Below are 22,296 nucleotides of genomic sequence, written 5' to 3' on the forward strand. Positions count from 1 at the left end.
CGGTCGACATATGCGTTAACAACACTCCTCTTGTACCTGTCAGGGCAGTCGCTGTTGGCATTTAGGCACATTCCTATGTTTGTTTCCTTAGTGTAGACTGCAGTGTGGAAACCTCCGCCCTTTTCCATGACTGTTACATCTAGAAAGGGCAGCTTCCCATCCTTTTCCATCTCGTAAGTGAAACGCAGCACGGAACTCTGCTCAAATGCCTCCTTCAGCTCCTGCAGATGTCTGACATCAGGTACCTGTGTAAAAATGTCGTCAACATACCTGCAGTATATGGCCGGTTTCAAGTTCATGTCGACTAAGACTTTTTGCTCGATGGTACCCATGTAGAAGTTTGCAAACAGGACACCTAGGGGAGAACCCATGGCGACCCCATCTACTTGCTTATACATGTGCCCATCCGGGCTCAAGAAGGGTGCCTCTTTAGTACAAGCTTGGAGTAGTTTCCTCAGAATATTTTCTGGCATGTCAAGAGGAGTACAGGCTGGATCACGATACACTCTGTCGGCTATCATTCCGATTGTCTCGTCCACAGGTACGTTGGTAAACAGCGATTCTACAGGTATGTTGACGACATTTTTACACAGGTACCTGATGTCAGACATCTGCAGGAGCTGAAGGAGGCATTTGAGCAGAGTTCCGTGCTGCGTTTCATTTACGAGATGGAAAAGGATGGGAAGCTGCCCTTTCTAGATGTAACAGTCATGGAAAAGGGCGGAGGTTTCCACACTGCAGTCTACACTAAGGAAACAAACATAGGAATGTGCCTAAGTGCCAACAGCGACTGCCCTGACAGGTACAAGAGGAGTGTTGTTAACCCATATGTCGACCGTGCTCTCAGCCACAGCTCAGAATGGAAGCAAGTCGACGAAGAACTCTGTACGGTAAGGCAGGTCCTAGTCAATAACGGCTTCTCCAATGGTTTCATCGAAGACATCATAAGAAGGAAAGTGAAAAGCCATGCAACCTCTGAAGAGACAACTAACACAACACCTATACCCCCTATTAGACTATTTTACAGGAACTTCTTTTCCACAGCTCATAAAACGGAGGAAAGGGTCCTGAAAGATATTGTTAATAGAAACGTTATCCCTACAGACAAAAATCAGAGGATACAACTGACGATTTACTATAAAACCAGAAAAACGGCCAGCCTTCTCATGAGAAACTCTCCAGACACAAAACAGAACGCTTTAAAAGAGACTAACGTCGTCTATGCCTTCAAATGCCCACTTGGGGACTGTAAGCTCCAAAAAACCCAGTATATAGGCAAGACAACAACATCTCTTTCTAGGCGTTTAACGATGCATAAGCAACAGGGCTCCATTAAGGAACATATAATCTCTTCCCACAACCAAACCATCGCCAGAGAAATCCTAGTAAACAACACAGAAATCATCGATAGATACAGCGATAGCAGGCGGCTTGACGTTTGCGAGGCACTACACATCAAGAAGTCAACACCAGCAATCAACAGCCAATTATTGCAAAACTATATTCTACCCACCTCAAGACTCCGCTCCAATATAGAAGCATCAAGAAATATGGACCAATAGGCTTTCTACAAACACTTCTATTCAATACCCATTGTTTGTGTTCTGTCTTGTGTTGATACTTTTAATACCCTATTAATATCCCCTCTTGTTCTGTCTTGTGTTAATGCCACATCGCCCCTCCCACCTCACTCAAATGTAGATATAAAATCGGAGATACGTAAGTTCTAATCAGTTGTGTATTTGTGAACTAAAGTCTTTGAAAATGTAATAAGTTTTACGAAACGCGCCCGTGTCGCGTCAGACTAGAAATAAAAATGAATTTTGGAGAATTGATTTTTGATTTACCTCCAACAGTGAAGCGTAATGTACGAAAGATTGAGAAAATTCGTGTTAGAATTATTAATCTTACTTTTTCGGTCATATTTAATAATATATGTCTACAGGAAAGACTGCTACCAAAATATACTAATATATATATATATATATATATATATATATATATATATATATATATATATATATATATATATCACCTCCTTTCATATTTCTCTGTGGATTTCCCGCATAAAATGATCAGTGTTTTGTGATCGTCAATTGCATATATATATATATATATATATATATATATATATATATATATATATATATATATATATATATATATATATATATATATATATTTTATTAAATATGACCGAAAAAGTAAGATTAATAATTCTAACACGAATTTTCTCAATCTTTCGTACACTATGCTTCACTGTTGGAGGTAAATCAAAAATCACTTCTCCAAAATTCATTTTTATTTCTAGTCTGACGCGACACGGGCGCGTTTCGTAAAACTTATTACATTTTCAAAGACTTCACAAATACACAACTGATTAGAACTTGCGTTTCCCTGATTTTATATCTACATTTGAGTGAGGTGGGAAGGGTGATGTGGCATTACATTTGAGTGAGGTGGGAAGGATGATGTGGCATTAGAGGATATTAATAGGGTATTAAAAGTATCAACACAAGACAGAACACGAAACAATGGATATTGAATAGAAGTGTTTGTAGAAAGCCTATTGGTCCATATTTCTTGATGCTTCTATATTGGAGCGGAGTCTTGAGGTGGGTAGAATATAGTTGTGCAATAATTGGCTGTTGATTGCTGGTGTTGACTTCTTGATGTGTAGTGCCTCGCAAACGTCAAGCCGCCTGCTATCGCTGTATCTATCGATGATTTCTGTGTTGTTTACTAGGATTTCTCTGGCGATGGTTTGGTTATGGGAAGAGATTATATGTTCCTTAATGGAGCCCTGTTGTTTATGCATCGTTAAACGCCTAGAAAGAGATGTTGTTGTCTTGCCTATATACTGGGTTTTTTGGAGCTTACAGTCCCCAAGTGGGCATTTGAAGGCATAGACGACGTTAGTCTCTTTTAAAGCGTTCTGTTTCGTGTCTGGAGAGTTTCTCATGAGTAGGCTGGCCGTTTTTCTGGTTTTATAGTAAATCGTCAGTTGTATCCTCTGATTTTTGTCTGTAGGGATAACGTTTCTATTAACAATATCTTTCAGGACCCTTTCCTCTGTTTTATGAGCTGTGGAAAAGAAGTTCCTGTAAAATAGTCTAATAGGGGGTATAGGTGTTGTGTTAGTTGTCTCTTCGGAGGTTGCATGGCTTTTCACTTTCCTTCTTATGATGTCTTCGATGAAACCATTGGAGAAGCCGTTATTGACTAGAACCTGCCTTACCCTACAGAGTTCTTCGTCGACTTGCTTCCATTCTGAGCTGTGGCTGAGAGCACGGTCGACGTATGCGTTAACAACACTCCTCTTGTACCTGTCAGGGCAGTCGCTGTTGGCATTTAGGCACATTCCTATGTTTGTTTCCTTTGTGTAGACTGCAGTGTGGAAACCTCCGCCCTTTTCCATGACTGTTACATCTAGAAAAGGCAGCTTCCCATCCTTTTCCGTCTCGTAAGTGAAACGCAGCACGGAACTCTGCTCAAATGCCTCCTTCAGCTCCTGCAGATGTCTGACATCAGGTACCTGTGTAAAAATGTCGTCAACATACCTGCAGTATATGGCCGGTTTCAAGTTCATGTCGACTAAGACTTTTTGCTCGATGGTACCCATGTAGAAGTTTGCAAACAGGACACCTAGGGGAGAACCCATAGCGACCCCATCTACTTGCTTATACATATGCCCATCCGGGCTCAAGAAGGGTGCCTCTTTAGTACAAGCTTGGAGTAGTTTCCTCAGAATACTTTCTGGCATGTCAAGAGGAGTACAGGCTGGATCACGATACACTCTGTCGGCTATCATTCCGATTGTCTCGTCCACAGGTACGTTGGTAAACAGCGATTCTACGTCCAACGAGGCTCTTATCCCTGTGGCCCGTGCGCCCCGCAGTAAGTCCACAAATTCCTTTGGAGACTTCAGGCTGAAGGCGCAAGGAACATAAGGAGTCAGCAGGCCGTTGAGTCGCTTTGCCAATCTGTACGTGGGTGTGGGTATCTGGCTAATGATTGGCCGAAGTGGGTTTCCAGGCTTGTGCGTCTTGACATTTCCATACGCATATCCAGGTTTATATTCCCCAATGATCTTTGGCAGGTGGAGTCCGGATTTCTTGGCGTTCACAGTTTCGATCAGTTTGTTGACCTTTGCTTTTAATTCGGCTGTAGTGTCCTTCGTTACCCTTTGGAACTTAGTTTGGTCAGAGAGTATGATGTTCATTTTCGCCAGATATTCGTCTTTTTTAAGAATGACATATATTGGCGACTTGTCACCTCTCCTGACAACTATCTCCTTGTTCTCACGAAGGCTTTTAGCTGCCGCTCTAAGCTCGGGGGACAGTATGGTGCTTCTGTAGTTGCCTCGATTCTTTCCTCCTTCTGCAATAAGTTCTGCTTGTAAGGTATCTTTGGTAGTGACCTTCTTTTGTGTCTCGAGGTCGAATATGTCGTCCAACAGAATTTCCAACTCCACTTTCCGGGCCATTTCACTCGGTCTGGACATAACATGACAGTTTATGCCCAGATTTAGGAGAGTGACTTGGTCCTCAGTGAGGTTAATCGAGCAAATAACCATCGAGCAAAAAGTCTTAGTCGACATGAACTTGAAACCGGCCATATACTGCAGGTATGTTGACGACATTTTTACACAGGTACCTGATGTCAGACATCTGCAGGAGCTGAAGGAGGCATTTGAGCAGAGTTCCGTGCTGCGTTTCACTTACGAGACGGAAAAGGATGGGAAGCTGCCTTTTCTAGATGTAACAGTCATGGAAAAGGGCGGAGGTTTCCACACTGCAGTCTACACAAAGGAAACAAACATAGGAATGTGCCTAAATGCCAACAGCGACTGCCCTGACAGGTACAAGAGGAGTGTTGTTAACGCATACGTCGACCGTGCTCTCAGCCACAGCTCAGAATGGAAGCAAGTCGACGAAGAACTCTGTAGGGTAAGGCAGGTTCTAGTCAATAACGGCTTCTCCAATGGTTTCATCGAAGACATCATAAGAAGGAAAGTGAAAAGCCATGCAACCTCCGAAGAGACAACTAACACAACACCTATACCCCCTATTAGACTATTTTACAGGAACTTCTTTTCCACAGCTCATAAAACAGAGGAAAGGGTCCTGAAAGATATTGTTAATAGAAACGTTATCCCTACAGACAAAAATCAGAGGATACAACTGACGATTTACTATAAAACCAGAAAAACGGCCAGCCTACTCATGAGAAACTCTCCAGACACGAAACAGAACGCTTTAAAAGAGACTAACGTCGTCTATGCCTTCAAATGCCCACTTGGGGACTGTAAGCTCCAAAAAACCCAGTATATAGGCAAGACAACAACATCTCTTTCTAGGCGTTTAACGATGCATAAACAACAGGGCTCCATTAAGGAACATATAATCTCTTCCCATAACCAAACCATCGCCAGAGAAATCCTAGTAAACAACACAGAAATCATCGATAGATACAGCGATAGCAGGCGGCTTGACGTTTGCGAGGCACTACACATCAAGAAGTCAACACCAGCAATCAACAGCCAATTATTGCACAACTATATTCTACCCACCTCAAGACTCCGCTCCAATATAGAAGCATCAAGAAATATGGACCAATAGGCTTTCTACAAACACTTCTATTCAATATCCATTGTTTCGTGTTCTGTCTTGTGTTGATACTTTTAATACCCTATTAATATCCTCTAATGCCACATCATCCTTCCCACCTCACTCAAATGTAATGCCACATCACCCTTCCCACCTCACTCAAATGTAGATATAAAATCAGGGAAACGCAAGTTCTAATCAGTTGTGTATTTGTGAAGTCTTTGAAAATGTAATAAGTTTTACGAAACGCGCCCGTGTCGCGTCAGACTAGAAATAAAAATGAATTTTGGAGAAGTGATTTTTGATTTACCTCCAACAGTGAAGCATAGTGTACGAAAGATTGAGAAAATTCGTGTTAGAATTATTAATCTTACTTTTTCGGTCATATTTAATAAAATATGTCTACAGGAAAGACTGCTACCAAAATATACTAATATATATATATATATATATGTCGTACCTAGTAGCCAGAACCCACTTCTCAGCCTACTTTGCAAGGCCCGATTTGCCTAATAAGCCAAGTTTTCATGAAATAATTGTTTTTCGACTACCTAACCTAACCTAACTTTTTCGGCTACCTAACCCAACCTAACCTATAATGATAGGTTAGGTTAGGTAGGGTTGGTTAGGTTCGGTCATATATCTATGGGAGGGATGGAGAGAGGGAGGGAGGGAGGGATGGAGAGAGCGAGGGAGGGATGGAGAGAGCGAGGGAGGGATGGAGAGAGCGAGGGAGGGATGGAGAGAGGAAGGGAGGAAGGGAGGGAGGGAGGAAGGAAGGGAGGGAGGGAGGGAGGAAGGGAGGGAGGGAGGAAGGGAGGGAAGGAGGGAGGGATGGAGAGTGGGAGGGAGGGATGGAGAGTGGGAGGGAGGGATGGAGAGAGGGAGGGAGGGATGGAGAGAGGGAGGGTGGGATGGAGAGAGGGAGGGAGGGATGGAGAGAGGGAGGGAGGGATGGAGAGAGAGAGGGAGGGATGGAGAGAGAGAGAGGGAGGGATGAAGAGAGAGAGAGGGAGGGATGGAGAGAGAGGGAGGGAGAGAGAGAGAGGGAGGGAGGGAGAGAGAGAGAGGGAGGGATGGAGAGAGAGGGAGGGAGGGATGGAGAGAGAGAGAGGGAGGGATGGAGAGAGAGGGAGGGAGGGATGGAGAGAGAGAGAGGGAGGGATGAAGAGAGAGAGAGGGAGGGATGAAGAGAGAGAGAGGGAGGGATGGAGAGAGAGAGAGGGAGGGATGGAGAGAGAGAGAGGGAGGGATGGAGAGAGAGAGAGGGAGGGATGGAGAGAGAGAGAGGGAGGGATGGAGAGAGAGAGAGGGAGGGATGGAGAGAGAGAGAGGGAGGGATGGAGAGAGAGAGAGGGAGGGATGGAGAGAGAGAGAGGGAGGGATGGAGAGAGAGAGAGGGAGGGATGGAGAGAGAGAGAGGGAGGGATGGAGAGAGAGAGAGGGAGGGATGGAGAGAGAGAGAGGGAGGGATGGAGAGAGAGAGAGGGAGGGATGGAGAGAGAGAGAGGGAGGGATGGAGAGAGAGAGAGGGAGGGATGGAGAGAGAGAGAGGGAGGGATGGAGAGAGAGAGAGGGAGGGAGGGAGAGAGAGAGAGGGAGGGAGGGATGGAGAGAGAGAGAGGGAGGGATGGAGAGAGAGAGAGGGAGGGATGGAGAGAGAGAGAGGGAGGGATGGAGAGAGAGAGAGGGAGGGATGGAGAGAGAGAGAGGGAGGGATGGAGAGAGAGCGAGGGAGGGATGGAGAGAGAGCGAGGGAGGGATGGAGAGAGAGCGAGGGAGGGATGGAGAGAGAGCGAGGGAGGGATGGAGAGAGAGCGAGGGAGGGATGGAGAGAGAGCGAGGGAGGGATGGAGAGAGAGCGAGGGAGGGATGGAGAGAGAGAGAGGGAGGGATCGAGAGAGAGAGAGGGAGAGAGAGAGAGAGGAAGAGGGAGAGGGAGGGAGGGAGGGATGAAACACGCATGGTGCTGTGTGTACAGGGATTAGACCCATCCACTCACGCTGGAGTTGTTCCAATAACATACAGTAATTTCTCAAAGAGCAGATGTCTATCATATTACAGTATATTTTCAGTTTTATTTAGTTTAGTTTAATTAGGATAATAAAAAGCTATTAACCCTTTAACTGCGCAACGCGCCTGCAGGCCCAGGTGCGCAACGCGCCTGCAGGCCCAGGTGCGCAACGCGCCCCCTGGTGTTTTTATTTTTCACGTTCCATTCAAAACTCCCGCGGCTACATGGGGTTCACATCAGCTTCCTCAGGGGTCTTGTAAACAGACGCCATCTTAAAAAAAAATCATGGTCCACATTGCCGGGTGTCAGAGCCTCAGTAGTGAGTGAGCAACCAAGGCCGGCGCTCGCAGCATGAGCGCACAGCACTGCTGTTCAGCGTGTGACCACAGCATTGCCTAATTTTGTCAAAATATATATACAATCTGTTTTATTTAGCCATGATAGTATTATAGAAGAGCCCGAGTGTGATAATGACTGGGTACAATGTTCAAATATCAGTGATTCAATGCTGTTCACGATGTACACAGCGTTAGCCTCAGCACCACAGCATTATTTCGTCCATCTAGGAATCTTCAAACGACTTTTTAGGTTCCTTTTCAAAATAAACTTGTGGTCAATTATTCATTTACAGGTATTAGTGGCCAGGATTGTGGTTATAATGAGCATTGTGCGTAGGAAGGAGAAATTTTGGTGAGGGAGGGAGGAAGGAAGAGAATTGAGGTAGCCTCACTGTGTGGCAGTAACTCTTGTTTTGCTCACCATACTAGCTTCGTGGTTCGCTATGGGGAACACACATGTACATGGGTATATACAGTGTGTGTGAATAGTGTAATAACAGCACCAGGAGTATGTTGCGATGAGCTATTTTGGTGAGGGAGGTGATGTCGTAATCGTGGCATCGTCTGCTGTGTGATTTGTCATGCAGGGTATGGTGGCCACTATACTGTTTGGACACAATACCGGCTTACTTGCATAGTTCTGGTAAATAAAACATGTAGATAGGTATATATAACATGTGTAAATTGTGTAATAAATACAATAACAGTATGGTGGGAGGAGCAATGTTGGAGAGTAAGATGTTGGAGTGAGGGAGGGCTGGCTGGGTGTGGCTGCTCACACTCGCGGTGTTCTGAGTGTGTTGATGGTGAATGTATATAGTGTGTGGCAGTGTAGAGTGTGTACATATGTTGTAAATATACATAAATGAACATAAAACATTGGTGTGAATAACTGTATGATTTGGAGGAGTAATGTTGGTGAATACAATGTTGGAGGAGTGAGGGAGGGCTGGCTGGGTGTGACTGCTCACACTTGTGGTGTTCTGAATGTGTTGATGGTGAATGTATATAGTGTGTGACTGTATAGTCTGTAAATAGATTGTATATATACATAAATTAGCATGATACATGGTAAATATGTGCAACATATGTGTACACAAGTGTCATGCACGTAACACAGTGTCTTCGGACAGTACGGATGTTTTACTGCCATAATGTAGTGTACGTGTTCATTATACATAGGATTAGCATGTAAAAACAAATAAAATGTATTTGGAACTGTGCGCAAAAAATGTGCAAAAATATATTCGCTGCAACTCGCGCGCCCCGCCCCGGGCGCCCCACCGGCCCCGGGTGCATACTGCTCTGGCGCACGGGGAATTATGACGTCACGGCCCACCTTTCGGACCCCATAGCAGCCAAAGTAAGTACAATTTCGAACTTGCGTTGCTATACCCATATACAGGGAGGGGTTTTTGACACTTTCTGAGGAAAAAATAATTTTTTCCCAAGGTTTCATTTCCTGCGCACTGGGGGGTTGTCATATTTATAGGCCGTGCAGTTAAAGGGCTAAAACACTAGTTTTAGAAATTATTTATTAATATGAAACTTTTAAAAGTCATGGGTCATTGAACTATGACGACACACAGACGAAAGTGAGTGAAACCTCACTGTAAAGTGAGGTTTACAGTACAGTATTCTCTTATCTGTCCACCCTCACTCATCTTGTTTCATCACAGAAAATGTCTATAAGGAGATTTTACCACATGTAGCTAGGTAATCATGCTTCATCCTTTAAATTAATGTTCAAAGATACGTGTGCCCCAAATCAGTGAACGAAAGTCATGGAAACTCAGTTGTTCACTTGTGCGGATCACTCTGGCTGGTGTTTGTGTGGACCATTCTGGCTGGTGTTTGGTTCATATGGTTCACTTGTGTGATCCAACTTGTCTTATGAAGGAATTATTAATTGTAATCTGTGAAGGAATGGGAAAGTTTTCCACCACTCTGTGAACTCTGTCCCAAAATCGTAAGCTTGTGGACCACTTGTGGTCCACATGTGTGGTCCACTTGTGTGATCCACTTGTGTGATCCACTTGTGTGATCCACTTGTGTGATCCAACTTGTCATATGAGAGAATTATTAATTGTAATCTGTGATAGAATGGGAAAGTTTTCCACCAGTCTGTGAACTCTGTCTGGACATCGTAAGCAAATCCGAACATCCCTCGCTTCGGCGAACCGGGTGAGTAAATTCGGCCTGAAAAGTGTGCAAACTAGTCGGAGATTCGTTGAATCTGGGTACGTTGAATCGAGGCTGTACTGTGTATGTATGTATGTATGTATGTATGTATGTATGTATGTGTGTATGTGTAATTACCTAAGTGTAGTTACAGGATGAGAGCTACGCTCGTGGTGTCCCGTCTTCCCAGCACTCTTTGTCATATAACGCTTTGAAACTACTGACGGTCTTGGCCTCCACCACCTTCTCACTTAACTTGTTCCAACCGTCTACCACTCTATTTGCGAAGGTGAATTTTCTTATATTTCTTCGGCATCTGTGTTTAGCTAGTTTAAATCTATGACCTCTTGTTCTTGAAGTTCCAGGTCTCAGGAAGTCTTCCCTGTCGATTTTATCAATTCCTGTTACTATTTTGTACGTAGTGATCATATCACCTCTTTTTCTTCTGTCTTCTAGTTTTGGCATATTTAATGCTTCTAACCTCTCCTCGTAGCTCTTGCCCTTCAGTTCTGGGAGCCACTTAGTAGCATGTCTTTGCACCTTTTCCAGTTTGTTGATGTGCTTCTTAAGATATGGGCACCACACAACAGCTGCATATTCTAGCTTTGGCCTAACAAAAGTCATGAACAATTTCTTTAGTATATCGCCATCCATGTATTTAAATGCAATTCTGAAGTTAGAAAGCATTGCATAGGCTCCTTGCACAATATTCTTTATGTGGTCCTCAGGTGATAGTTTTCTATCTAGAACCACTCCTAGATCTCTTTCTTTATCAGAATTCTTTAAAGATTTCTCACATAATATATAGGTTGTGTGGGGTCTATGTTCTCCTATTCCACATTCCATAACATGACATTTATTAACATTAAATTCCATTTGCCAAGTGGTGCTCCATATACTTATTTTGTCCAGGTCTTCTTGAAGGGCATGACAATCATCTAAATTTCTTATCCTTCCTATTATCTTAGCATCATCAGCAAACATGTTCATATAATTCTGTATACCAACTGGTAGATCATTTATGTACACAATAAACATCACTGGTGCAAGAACTGAACCCTGTGGTACTCCACTTGTGACATTTCTCCATTCCGATACATTGCCTCTGATTACTGCCCTCATTTTTCTATCAGTCAGAAAATTTTTCATCCATGATAGAAGCTTACCTGTCACCCCTCCAATATTTTCCAGTTTCCAGAACAACCTCTTATGTGGAACTCTGTCGAAAGCCTTTTTTAGGTCCAGTATATATATGTGTGTATATATATATGTGTGTGTGTATATATATATATATATAATATATATATTATATATATATATATATATATATATATATATATATATATATATATATATATATATATATATATATATATATATATATATATATATATATATATATATATATATATATTAGTATATTTTGGTAGCAGTCTTTCCTGTAGACATATATTATTAAATATGACCGAAAAAGTAAGATTAATAATTCTAACACGAATTTTCTCAATCTTTCGTACATTTCTTTTCACTGTTGGAGGTAAATCAAACATCAATTCTCCAAAATTCATTTTTATTTCTAGTCTGACGCGACACGAGCGCGTTTCGTAAAACTTATTACATTTTCAAAGACTTTAGTTCACAAATACACAACTGAATAGAACTTACGCATCTCTGATTTTATATCTACATTTGAGTGAGGTGGAAGGGGTGATGTGGCATTAACACAAGACAGAACAAGAGGTGGCATTAATAGGGTATTAATTTCATCAACACAAGACAGAACAAGAGTATTAATAGGGTATTAATTTCATCAACACAAGACAGAACACGAAACAATGGGTATTGAATAGAAGTGTTTGTAGAAAGCCTATTGGTCCATATTTCTTGATGCTTCTATATTGGAGCGGAGTCTAGAGGTGGGTAGAATATAGTTGTGCAATAATTGGCTGTTGATTGCTGGTGTTGACTTCTTGATGTGTAGTGCCTCGCAAACGTCAAGCCGCCTGCTATCGCTGTATCTATCGATGATTTCTGTGTTGTTTACTAGGATTTCTCTGGCTATGGTTTGGTTGTGGGAAGAGATTATATGTTCCTTAATGGAGCCCTGTTGCTTATGCATCGTTAAACGCCTAGAAAGAGATGTTGTTGTCTTGCCTATACTGTCTCCACTCGATCATCCGGACTATATGGGAAGGACCCCCAGCCGGATTATCACATTTTTCGGATAATGGTACTTTTTCACCTACGAGTCCAAAAGTGACCATTTCCAACTATTTTTATAACACAAACAACATAATTTGAATTGCCTTGCCACATACAATTATTAAATATTCAACTAGAAACCTCAACTTACCTTGTTGGTGTTCGTCTTCTTGATTGATGCCACACATCTTGAAGTTAAAAATTCTTAACAATTTACGTAACCTATACTAACACAACACTAAAATTAACACTTAAAATTACTGTACAGTTCATTAAGCTAAGTTAGTTTTGACTGCCAGCTGCTGAAGCCTCACTGGTTGAGGGCATTTGGGTTGCCTGTGAGGCCTCGGTTGTTGAAGGCGCTTGCTTGCACCTCATTTGTTGAAGCGCTTGCATGTCCTCACTTGTTGAAGGCGCTTGCTTGCACCTCATTTGTTGAAGCGCTTGCATGTCCTCACTTGTTGAAGGCGCCTGGCTTGCCTGTGACGCCTCACTTGTTAAAGGCGCTTGCTTGCGCCTCACTTGTTGAAAGCGCTTGGCTTGCCTGTGGCGCGTCACTTGTTGAAAGCGCTTGGCTTGCCTGTAATGCCTCACTTGTTGAAGGAGCTTGGCTTGCCTGTGGCGCCTCACTTGTTGAAGGCGCTTGGCTGCCTGTGACGCCTCACTGGTTGAACAACACGTAACTTGTCTTTAATTGCTAGGACAATCTTCTTCCTCTTAACACTTCCAGAACGATTGATGCTGCTACCAGACATATTCTTGGCCAAAAATGTTCAAAATTACTATGAAAATTAAGAAAGTTATTTAAAAAAATATTTCACTAATGGCGCAACACTGTGAGGCCGCACTGGTTGAGGTGTATAACTGTGACTTGTCTTTTATTGTTAGGACAACTTTCTTCCTCTTAACACCTCCAGAACGATTGATGCTGCTACCAGACATAGTCTTGGCCAAAAATGTTCAAAGTTACTATGAAAATAAAAAAGTTATTTAAAAAAATATTTCACTAATGGCGCAGCACTGTGTATAGCACGAGGGACGGACGCACATGGGTTGACCAGTGTTGGACGGGTCCACTTGGGATAGCGCGTTACGTAGGCCGCCAGGAGGAAAAAAATTCACAATATTTTTGAAGGAAACTTCAGCCTGTGCACAATGCTTTTAGGAAACTTATTTATTTGTTATTACATAATTACTAGTACTGTAGTTATTTCATTTGTTTTTGGCTATGATTAATTGTTCTAAAATTATTGGTAATTCCTGTACCCAGGTGGTCCCTCCTGATGCACCCCTCCCACCCTCCCAACACCACCCACCCACCCCACCCCCCTCCTCCACCATGCGTCTAGAGCCACAGACGGGATTAATACGGTATGGCCGTATTTTCATCCGGCCAAACCAGCTTTTATCCGGTTCCTGTGGCCATTTTGGCCGGATATTGTGATAACTTTATCCGATCACGATTTTGGCCGTATAAGGGCGTTTTCCGGATGTTTGAATCCCGGATAATCGCGGGGTTACAGTATAGTTCTCTATGTACAGTACATTGTTCCTTTTATTTTTTCAGAATTAAATTGTATCTACTAGGAGCATCCTGGTGTATCTTTTACATACATGTTATTAGTACAGTACAGTACATGCCTGTGCTGAAAATACACAAGCATGCCTAGAAAATAACCGTGCTGACAGGTACACAAGCCTTGCTGAACTAATTAAATAAGAAGGTGGAACTACTATACATAATTACTGGGGGTAAGGGGCATTTTCTGGCTTGTTTACTTTTACATTGCAGTTGACTGTTTTATTTTGCCTTTCCTTTCCTGTCTGGTGGCTTTTTCTATAGTTAGAGTGATCTGGTATCTCTTCTTTAATGGGGTGGGGGGAAGGGGGCAAAGGTTGACCACCAGTCTCCAGTAGGTTCTTAAAGACTTGCAAAGAATGTTGTGCAATTTTATAGGTGTGTTATCAAAGTGGCTAGCAACAAGAACTCACTAGAAAGAGGCATTTCATTAAATTCAATGCTGGGATTTTATTACAGGATAACATGATAGACTTCACCTTGGCTGTTCAAGATCCTGTAGAATGGCATAAAGCAAATATGGTTCTTAACCCCAACGACTACTCTGCCCTGCGGTTTGGTGGACCTCACTTCATAGCCAGCGTCCAGCAAAACTGGGGTGCTAAAATATATTTTAATACCCTAATCCCAACACACGAAGGGGTAAGTTATAGAATAACATGGAATGTTTTAGCCGATTTTAGTATTTAAGCTGAAGAGTACAGTATTCAGCCATGAGATTTTTATCTATAAATTAACGATGCCCAGGATATTTTGCTGCTTCAGTATTTTTTTAATGCAATGTTACATAATAAGATTTAGAAAAAAATTACAATTTTATATAAGGTATTTTTGTAAGAGCGCTGTCCACTCAGCCTGATAGCTGAGTGGACAGCGCTCGGCGTTCGTAGTCCTAAGGTTCTGGGTTCGATCCCTGGTGGAGGCGGAAACAAATGAACAGAATTTCTTTCACCATGATGCCCAAGTTCACCTAGAAGTAAATAGGTACCTGGGAGTTAAACAGCTGCTACAGGTTGTTTCCTGGGGGTGTGTAACAAAATGGAGGCCTGGTCGAGGACTGGGCCGTGGGAACACTAAGCCCCGAAATCATCTCAAAATAAGGTGTGATTTTAAAAGTCAACTCCGAGCACACTAGTGTTCTGATGATGCATGAAGGAGTCATCCATACTTCGACAGTAAATGTTCTGATGATGCTAAAACGTATGCTCTCTCATAATTTCTGAAAATAATTTTTTCTGGGTGGAGCCCCCTGTGGCTCCCTGAATCTACTATACACTGAGATGGTAGTATATGCAGTGGCCCCTCCATTTACGAATTTAATCTGCTCCCAGAGATGGTTTGTAACTGACAAATTCGCAACCCAAAACAAATTTTCCAATAAGAAATAATATATATTGAATTAATCTGTTCCACACTCCAAAAAATATTAACTCCAAAATACATTTCATACATAATACACAAAATATTTAGTACTACAGTATGTACAAGTTATAGCTTACCTTTACTGATGACTCTTGTTGGCGTATAGAAGAGAGTGAGGAGGGTAGGGGGGAGGAGGAGAGGTGTTTGTGTTTGGAAGGGGAGTTCCCTTCCATTATAACATCAGGCACTGTTTTTCTCTATGGTCATCCTCACATGTGTATTCTTAGGTTGAACCTTATCACTGACTTTCTTGGGACCCATGGCATGATATATAATAATTACTTTTATGTTCAGACACCAAAAAAGCAGAAAAACAATGAAATTCTTTACAAAGAACTCAAGCGCAATCATCACTGAGCAGGAGGCACCGGTAAACTGAAGTGCAGGTGACCATGCCACCAGGAACCAGGCGCTCGGTCGACCCATACGTGTATGAGAAAACTCGTAACTCGAGGCAAAGCTTGTAAACCAATTAAAATTTTATGGAGAAATTGGACTTATAACCCGAAAAATTTGTAGAAGGCATTCGTAAGCCGAAGTGTCACTGTACCAGGTCACATCAGCCATGTAGTTTTATAGGCCTAGTGGAGAAAAGCGCCAGAACCTGGCCTCCCCTCACAGTTGAAGGCAACCAGAAGGTCAATACAAACTACCGCTAACTTTAAGAGGCTGAAGCCTCGAAACCCGCTGAAAGAACTCCCTGAACTATGTAAACAATCAATTTCTCTCGACACTAGCACCACTCATATTTTCTTTATGGCCTCATGACCTTAGTCTTTTCCAGCTTTTCCTCTCCTCTTTTAACCCTTTAACATTTTGCTGCTGGCGGCCTATTGAAAAAAAACTTAAACCATGTGCTGGCGGAGTTTCGAGCGCTTACGCAGCAAGACCGAAAAGTGTATACTCTTTTGACTGTCCTGACACTAATTGTCGGCATACGTATTTAATTTTTGTATCACTTTGCTCGCCATAGAATTGTCTATAAGAACATACCTATAAAATGCCTCGAAAGCATAAGGTATATCAACACCAAATAAAGAACTAGTGAGATCACTTGCCGAGAGCGCCAAACAGCAACAAAATGTTTCTACTCTCTTCATGGTTTTGAAGCCCACAGTTGTGCTACAGCGTTAATTTTGGTATCACTGAAATCGCAATAAAATTCTCTACACGGACATATGCATATAAATATAGAATCAATGTCGCAGCCCACCCACAACAGTGTGGGAAGTGGCCGAAGTATTACCCGCGGCGGCATATCGGTGAAACCCGCATTGAAAAGTGTATATTCAATTCACTGTCCTGACATTATTTTTCGATGTACGTATTTCATATTTATACCAATGTGTTCGCAATAGAATGTTCTAGAAGTACATAAGTATAAAAAGTCATATAAGGATGCGTTCGACCGGCAACATATATAAAAACTACATTGATTATACTCGTTGTGTCAATAATATAATTGTTTTACCACGATGATTCACTGCCACGCCGTTCTCCCAAATAAGCTGTTCGGCTATTAGAGAAAACGTAAATTTCATGGCAAACATTTGTAAACTATCCCCAAGTAGATCGGATAGAAAATGGAATTTATACAAATATTTTTTCTTTGGACTCGTGAGCGCACCCATCTACCGTAGTTGACACAAAGATTGTTGACGCGCTCAAGAGCCACCAAGGCGTGAAAGTGTTAACTGTGCAACGCACCTGCAGGCCCAAGCTTTGGGTGCTCAACGCGCCTCTGGATGTTTCTATTTTTCACGTTCCATTCAAAACTCCTGTGGCTACATGGGGTTCACATCAGCTTCCTCAGGGCTCTTGTAAACAGACGCCATCTTTAAAAAAAATCATGGTCCACATTGCCGGGTATGAGAGCCTCAATAGTGAGTGAGCAACCAAGGCTGGCGCTCGCAGCATGAGCGCACAGCTCTGCTGTTCAGTGTGTGACCACAGCATCGCCTAATAATGTCAAAATATATATATAACCTGTATTATTTAGCCATGATAGTATTATAGAAGAGCCTGAGTGTGATAATGACTGGGTACAATGTTCAAATATCAGTGATTCAATGCTGTTCACGATGTTCACAGTGCTAGCCACAACATTATTTCGTCCATTTAAGGAATCTTCAAACGACTTCTTAGGTTCCTTTTCAAAATAAACTTGTGGTCAATTATTTATATACAGAAATTCGTGACCTGGATTGTGGTTATAATTAGCGTTGTGCGTAGTATTGTGGAAGGAGGAATTTTGGTGAGGGAGGGAGGGAGAGAATTGAGGTAGCTTCACTGTGTGGCAGCCACTCTTGTTTTGCTCACCATACTAGCTTCATGGTTCGCTATGGGGAGCACACATGTACATGGGTATATACAGTGTGTGTGTGTATATAGTGTAATAACAGCAACAGGAGTATGTTGAGTAGAGCTATTTTGGTGAGGGAGGTGATGTCACAATCATAGTGTCGTCTGCTGTCTGCTGTGTGATTTCTCATGCATTGTATGGTGGCCACTGTACTATTTGGACACAATACCGGCTTACTTGCATAGTTCTGGTAAATAAAACATGTAGAGAGGTATATATAACATGCGTAAATAGTGTAATAAAAACAACAGTATGGTGGGAGGAGCATTGTTGGCGAGTAAGATGTTGGAGTGAGGGAGGGCCTGTCTGGGTGTGGCTGCTCATACTCGCGATGTTCTGAATGTGTTGGTGGTAAATGTATATAGTGTGTGACAGTGTATAGAGTGTACATATGTTGTAAATATACATAAATGAACATGAAACATTGATGAGAATAACTGTATGATGGGAGGAGCAATATTGGCGAATACAATGTTGGAGGAGTGAGGGAGAGCTAGCTGGGTGTGACAGCTCACACTCACGGTGTTCTGAATGTGTTGATGGTGAATGTATATAGTGTGTGACAGTGTATAGTCTGTGAATAGATTGTATATATACATAAATTAGCACGATACATGGTAAATATGTGCAACATATGTGTACACAAGTGTCATGCATGTAACACAGTGTCCTTGGACAGTACGGATGTTTTACTGCCATAATATAGTGTACGTGTTCATTATACATAGGATTAGCACGTAAAAACAAATTCGACCCTTCTGATTCTTGGAAGGGTCGTGCCAGGGTTCAAGGATCCTCTGGTTGAGGTGGGCCTTTGGTGCCAGGTTCTGAACTGACGTTGCCTTTGGAGCCAGCGTCATCTGGTTGGCGCAGTGGTTGTTGGGGCTGCGTGACCAGCGTTCACCAGGCCGGGCAGGGGCGGTGGGGTCTGTCCTTCCATCGGGCTCACAGCACAGTGTGGGAGTTTGTGGCAGTCTGGTTGTCACTTTGGAGGGTTCGGGTCGCTTAGGGTTCAACCATTTGGCTCCATTCGGGCTGTTCTTCGGTGGTTCATTGCCTAAACCGTGGGGGTTTTCTTTTGTCCTTGCATTTTTTGTGGCTGGTCGCTTTGAGTGACTTGTCTGCTCGTTTTTCTGGGTTTGGCTCTCCTTGCGCTTCATATCTGGGGAGTGTCCAACATCCTGGTGGATGGTCTGTCTTGGTTCATTTCCCTGTCCATGGAATGGACGGTCAACGCAGACTCCTTCAGTTGGCTCTTCCAGACTTACGGGCTACAAGAGGTGGACTTGGTCGCAGCGTCTGACGATATATGTGGCCCCCTTCCCGGCCTCAAACCGTTCGCGGTGGACGCCTTTCTGCAGGACTGGTCGAGGTGGGGTTACCTGCACCTCTTCCTCCCGGTCCAGCTGTTGCTTCGGGTTCTGGCTCAGTTGGAGTCTTACCACAGTAGTGTACAATACAGTGGAACCTCCACTTACGAATGCCCTACTTACAAATATTTTGAGTTACAACACCAATTTCGTTGGAAAATTCGACTTGACTTACGACTTTGGCCTTGACTTGCGACTTTGTTGATACACGTGGGTCAACCAAGCGCGTGATTCCTGGTGCCCTCGCCTCAGTTTACTAGAGCCGCCTGCTTGGTGATGATTGCTCTTGTAAAGAATTTCATTGCTTTGTGCTTTTTTTTTTTAACATGAAAGTAATTACAGTGGAACCTCGATTAACGAGTGGCTCTATTAACGAGTTTTTCCAGTAACGAGCAAGCCACTCGCAGCAAATTTGTCTCTATTGACGAGCTCGCCTCTATTAACGAGCAAAACCACATGGTGCTTCCTAGCATCTCGCGGGTTCTCGCAAATTCTCGGACGCCTCAGACGCCAGTGTTGTTGTTGTATCGCACACGACAAGCATCCCTCTGGATTTATTTGAGCTTTTCTTTGGGTTTTTAGTGGTTTTGGAACTACAATTTGTAACACACGATGTCTCCAAAGAAGCTGCTTGCTAAAGATAGTGTTGTCAAGAGGAAGAAAGACACAATTACTGTGGATTTGAAGAAGGAAATTATAGCAAAGCATGAGTGTGGTGTCTGTGTGACTGATCTCACAAGGGAGTATGGCAGGTCCTCATCAACAATTTACACCATTAGTAAGGGAATGAGGAGGTAAGGGAGGATGCTGCCTCTTCCACTGAGATCAGGGAAGTGTTTGGAATGTTTGAAAAGGTGAACGCATTCTTGGAAAAGCTGCCCTGATAAAGCAGTGACAACCCGGTGTGTGAAAATGTTTAATTAATTTATCACTTTGTGATAACACTTTGTGAAAGTGTTATCACTTTCGCAGGTATATGTCACTTGAACGTGACACACTTTTTTCTCTTGAATGCACCCAAACACCGCACTCAAGCGTCATTTGAGCAAATATTTCTATAAAATCCAATTCTTATCCGATCGACTTGGGGATTGTATACATGTTTGCCATGAAATTTCCGTTTTCTCCAATAAGCACATTGCCTATTTGGGAGAACGGCATTGTATTGTATCTTCGTGGTAAGACCATTATATTGTTGACACAACGAGTGTAATCGACGTAGTTTTTTATTTTGTGCTGGTCTAACGCATCCTTGTGTGACATTTGAAATGAAATTTGGGTGAAATTCCCAAGAAGAGAGAGTCCGCCTGACTCAGAGGGGGATTCTCCTTCCACACCATAACCCCTCTCCTCCTTTCCACCTCTCCATCGTCTCCCTCAAGCCAGCAACTACTCTTCATAAGGTAAAGTAAACATTAAAACACTACAACAAAACATTTATATTTACATGTGCAGTATTATATTTACATAAAAAAATGTCATTCAAGTATGGATGTTTTTGGGAGTGGAACGGATTAACTTTATTTCCTTTATTTTAAATGGGGAAATTTGTTTCTTAACACTTTGGCGTACCCCGCGCGCCACCCCTCAATAGTGCGATATGGGACCCAGGGTGTCATGGGAGCGCGCGTAAATTCTGAAAAGTGTATACTCTCTTCAACTTTGTCACCTTAATTCTCGTCCTACGAGATTAAATTTGGTATCATTGTGTTAGCAATAGAATTCTCTACAGCACTAAATGCATATAAACTCCAAAAGCCCGGCTAATTACCCGCAGCAAACAGAGAAAGTGCGAACGAGTTACCCAGGAGCGCGCAAACGCGATAAAATGTTTTCACTATTTTCACTCTGGTCACCTCAATTTTTGTCCTAGGTCTTTCATTTTGGTCTCAATGGGTTCGCAATAGAATTTTCTAGAGGAACATTAGCATATAAAATAAAAAACCTGGTCACGCTCCACCCGCCGACGAGTTGAAGACGGGCCACGCGTTAGCCGTGAGTGAGTGCTCAGACGCCTTCCAGCTACACTCCCAATTCCCGCCCTTTTCAAGCCTTTCTTTCGCAATTTTCTTCCTGGAAGGGCCTTGTTCATGATCACTATCCATCGTGGAGTAAGCGTAGTTAGTTTCTAAAGCCGCAGTAAGAAATATAGCCACGGAAAATAGCCGAAATGTTCACACATTTGAGATGCGAGGGGAGGCCACATTGGTCACAACAATGGAGCGAAAACAATGGGCCCACGGCGTGTGCCAAGCCGCCTGAGGGCCACGAGGCTCAACAAAGAAAATGGGAAGACATCGGCGCGCATTTTAAAACCAGTCCCAAAAAAATCGGATAAAAACCTGATTTTTGGCGATTATTTAAAGTGGATGACGCAATGCTGCGTCATCCCCAGAATTACCGACAGTAAATGGATGACGCAATGCTGCGTCATGCCCGGGCGAAAGTGTTAAGACGAGTTTTCCAGGTAACGAGCTCGGTGCCAGAACGGATTAAACTCGTTAATAGAGGTTCCACTGTATTATATATCATTCCATGGGTCCCAAGAAAGTCAGTGGTAAGATTCAACCTAAGAAAACACATGTGAGGATGACCATAGAGGAAAAACAAGAGATCATTCATAGTGAATGGATGTGATATCTCAGGTTTTAGTGGTATGCAGGCAAAACTTAGGAGATTACCTCAGAGATGTCATCACTGCCTGATGTTATAATGGAAGGGGACTCCCCTTCCAAACGTTAACACCTCTCCTCCTCCTCCCCTTTCTCACCGTTTTCCATACGCCAACAAGAGTTCTCAATAAAGATATGATATACCTTTATTGGTATATACCTAGATATACATTTTATACCAAATAAAAGTGGTATTTGGTATAAAATGTATTTTTAAGTTAATATTTTTGGGAGTGTTGAACGGATTAATTCAATTTACATTATTTCTTATGGGAAAATTCTTTTTTGAGTTACGACCTGTCTCTGGGAAACGGATTAAATTCGTAATTGGAGGTACCACTGTAGTCCTCTTGGCCTCTTGGTGGCCAGCCCAGCCTTGGTTTCAGGCGCTGCTTGCTTGGTGTCCGAACCCAGGGTGTTTTCCGCAGCTCTGCCTTTTCCAGTTGATTGGACCGGTCTAGTACTTGGGTGGCTTGGTCTTTTCCTCAGCTCTTCGCGTCTGGTCTTTTTGATACGGGTTTATCATCATTTGGCTTTTTCAGGACTG

The 22,296-nt window shown here is 42.8% G+C and overlaps 1 protein-coding gene across 1 annotated transcript in view; it reads left to right on the plus strand.

The window, feature by feature from the left end:
• The window catches only part of LOC123754125 (phosphatidate cytidylyltransferase, mitochondrial), a 158,497-nt gene that overhangs the window by 63,491 nt on the left and 72,710 nt on the right, over nt 1–22,296 (plus strand). Inside the window, exon 2 of the mRNA XM_045736323.2 lies at nt 14,383–14,565. Coding sequence (XP_045592279.1) covers nt 14,383–14,565 — 183 coding nt within the window. The remainder of the gene's footprint in view (nt 1–14,382; nt 14,566–22,296) is intronic.

Source organism: Procambarus clarkii, chromosome 6 (assembly GCF_040958095.1).
Source record: "Procambarus clarkii isolate CNS0578487 chromosome 6, FALCON_Pclarkii_2.0, whole genome shotgun sequence".
Lineage (NCBI taxonomy): Eukaryota > Metazoa > Arthropoda > Malacostraca > Decapoda > Cambaridae > Procambarus > Procambarus clarkii.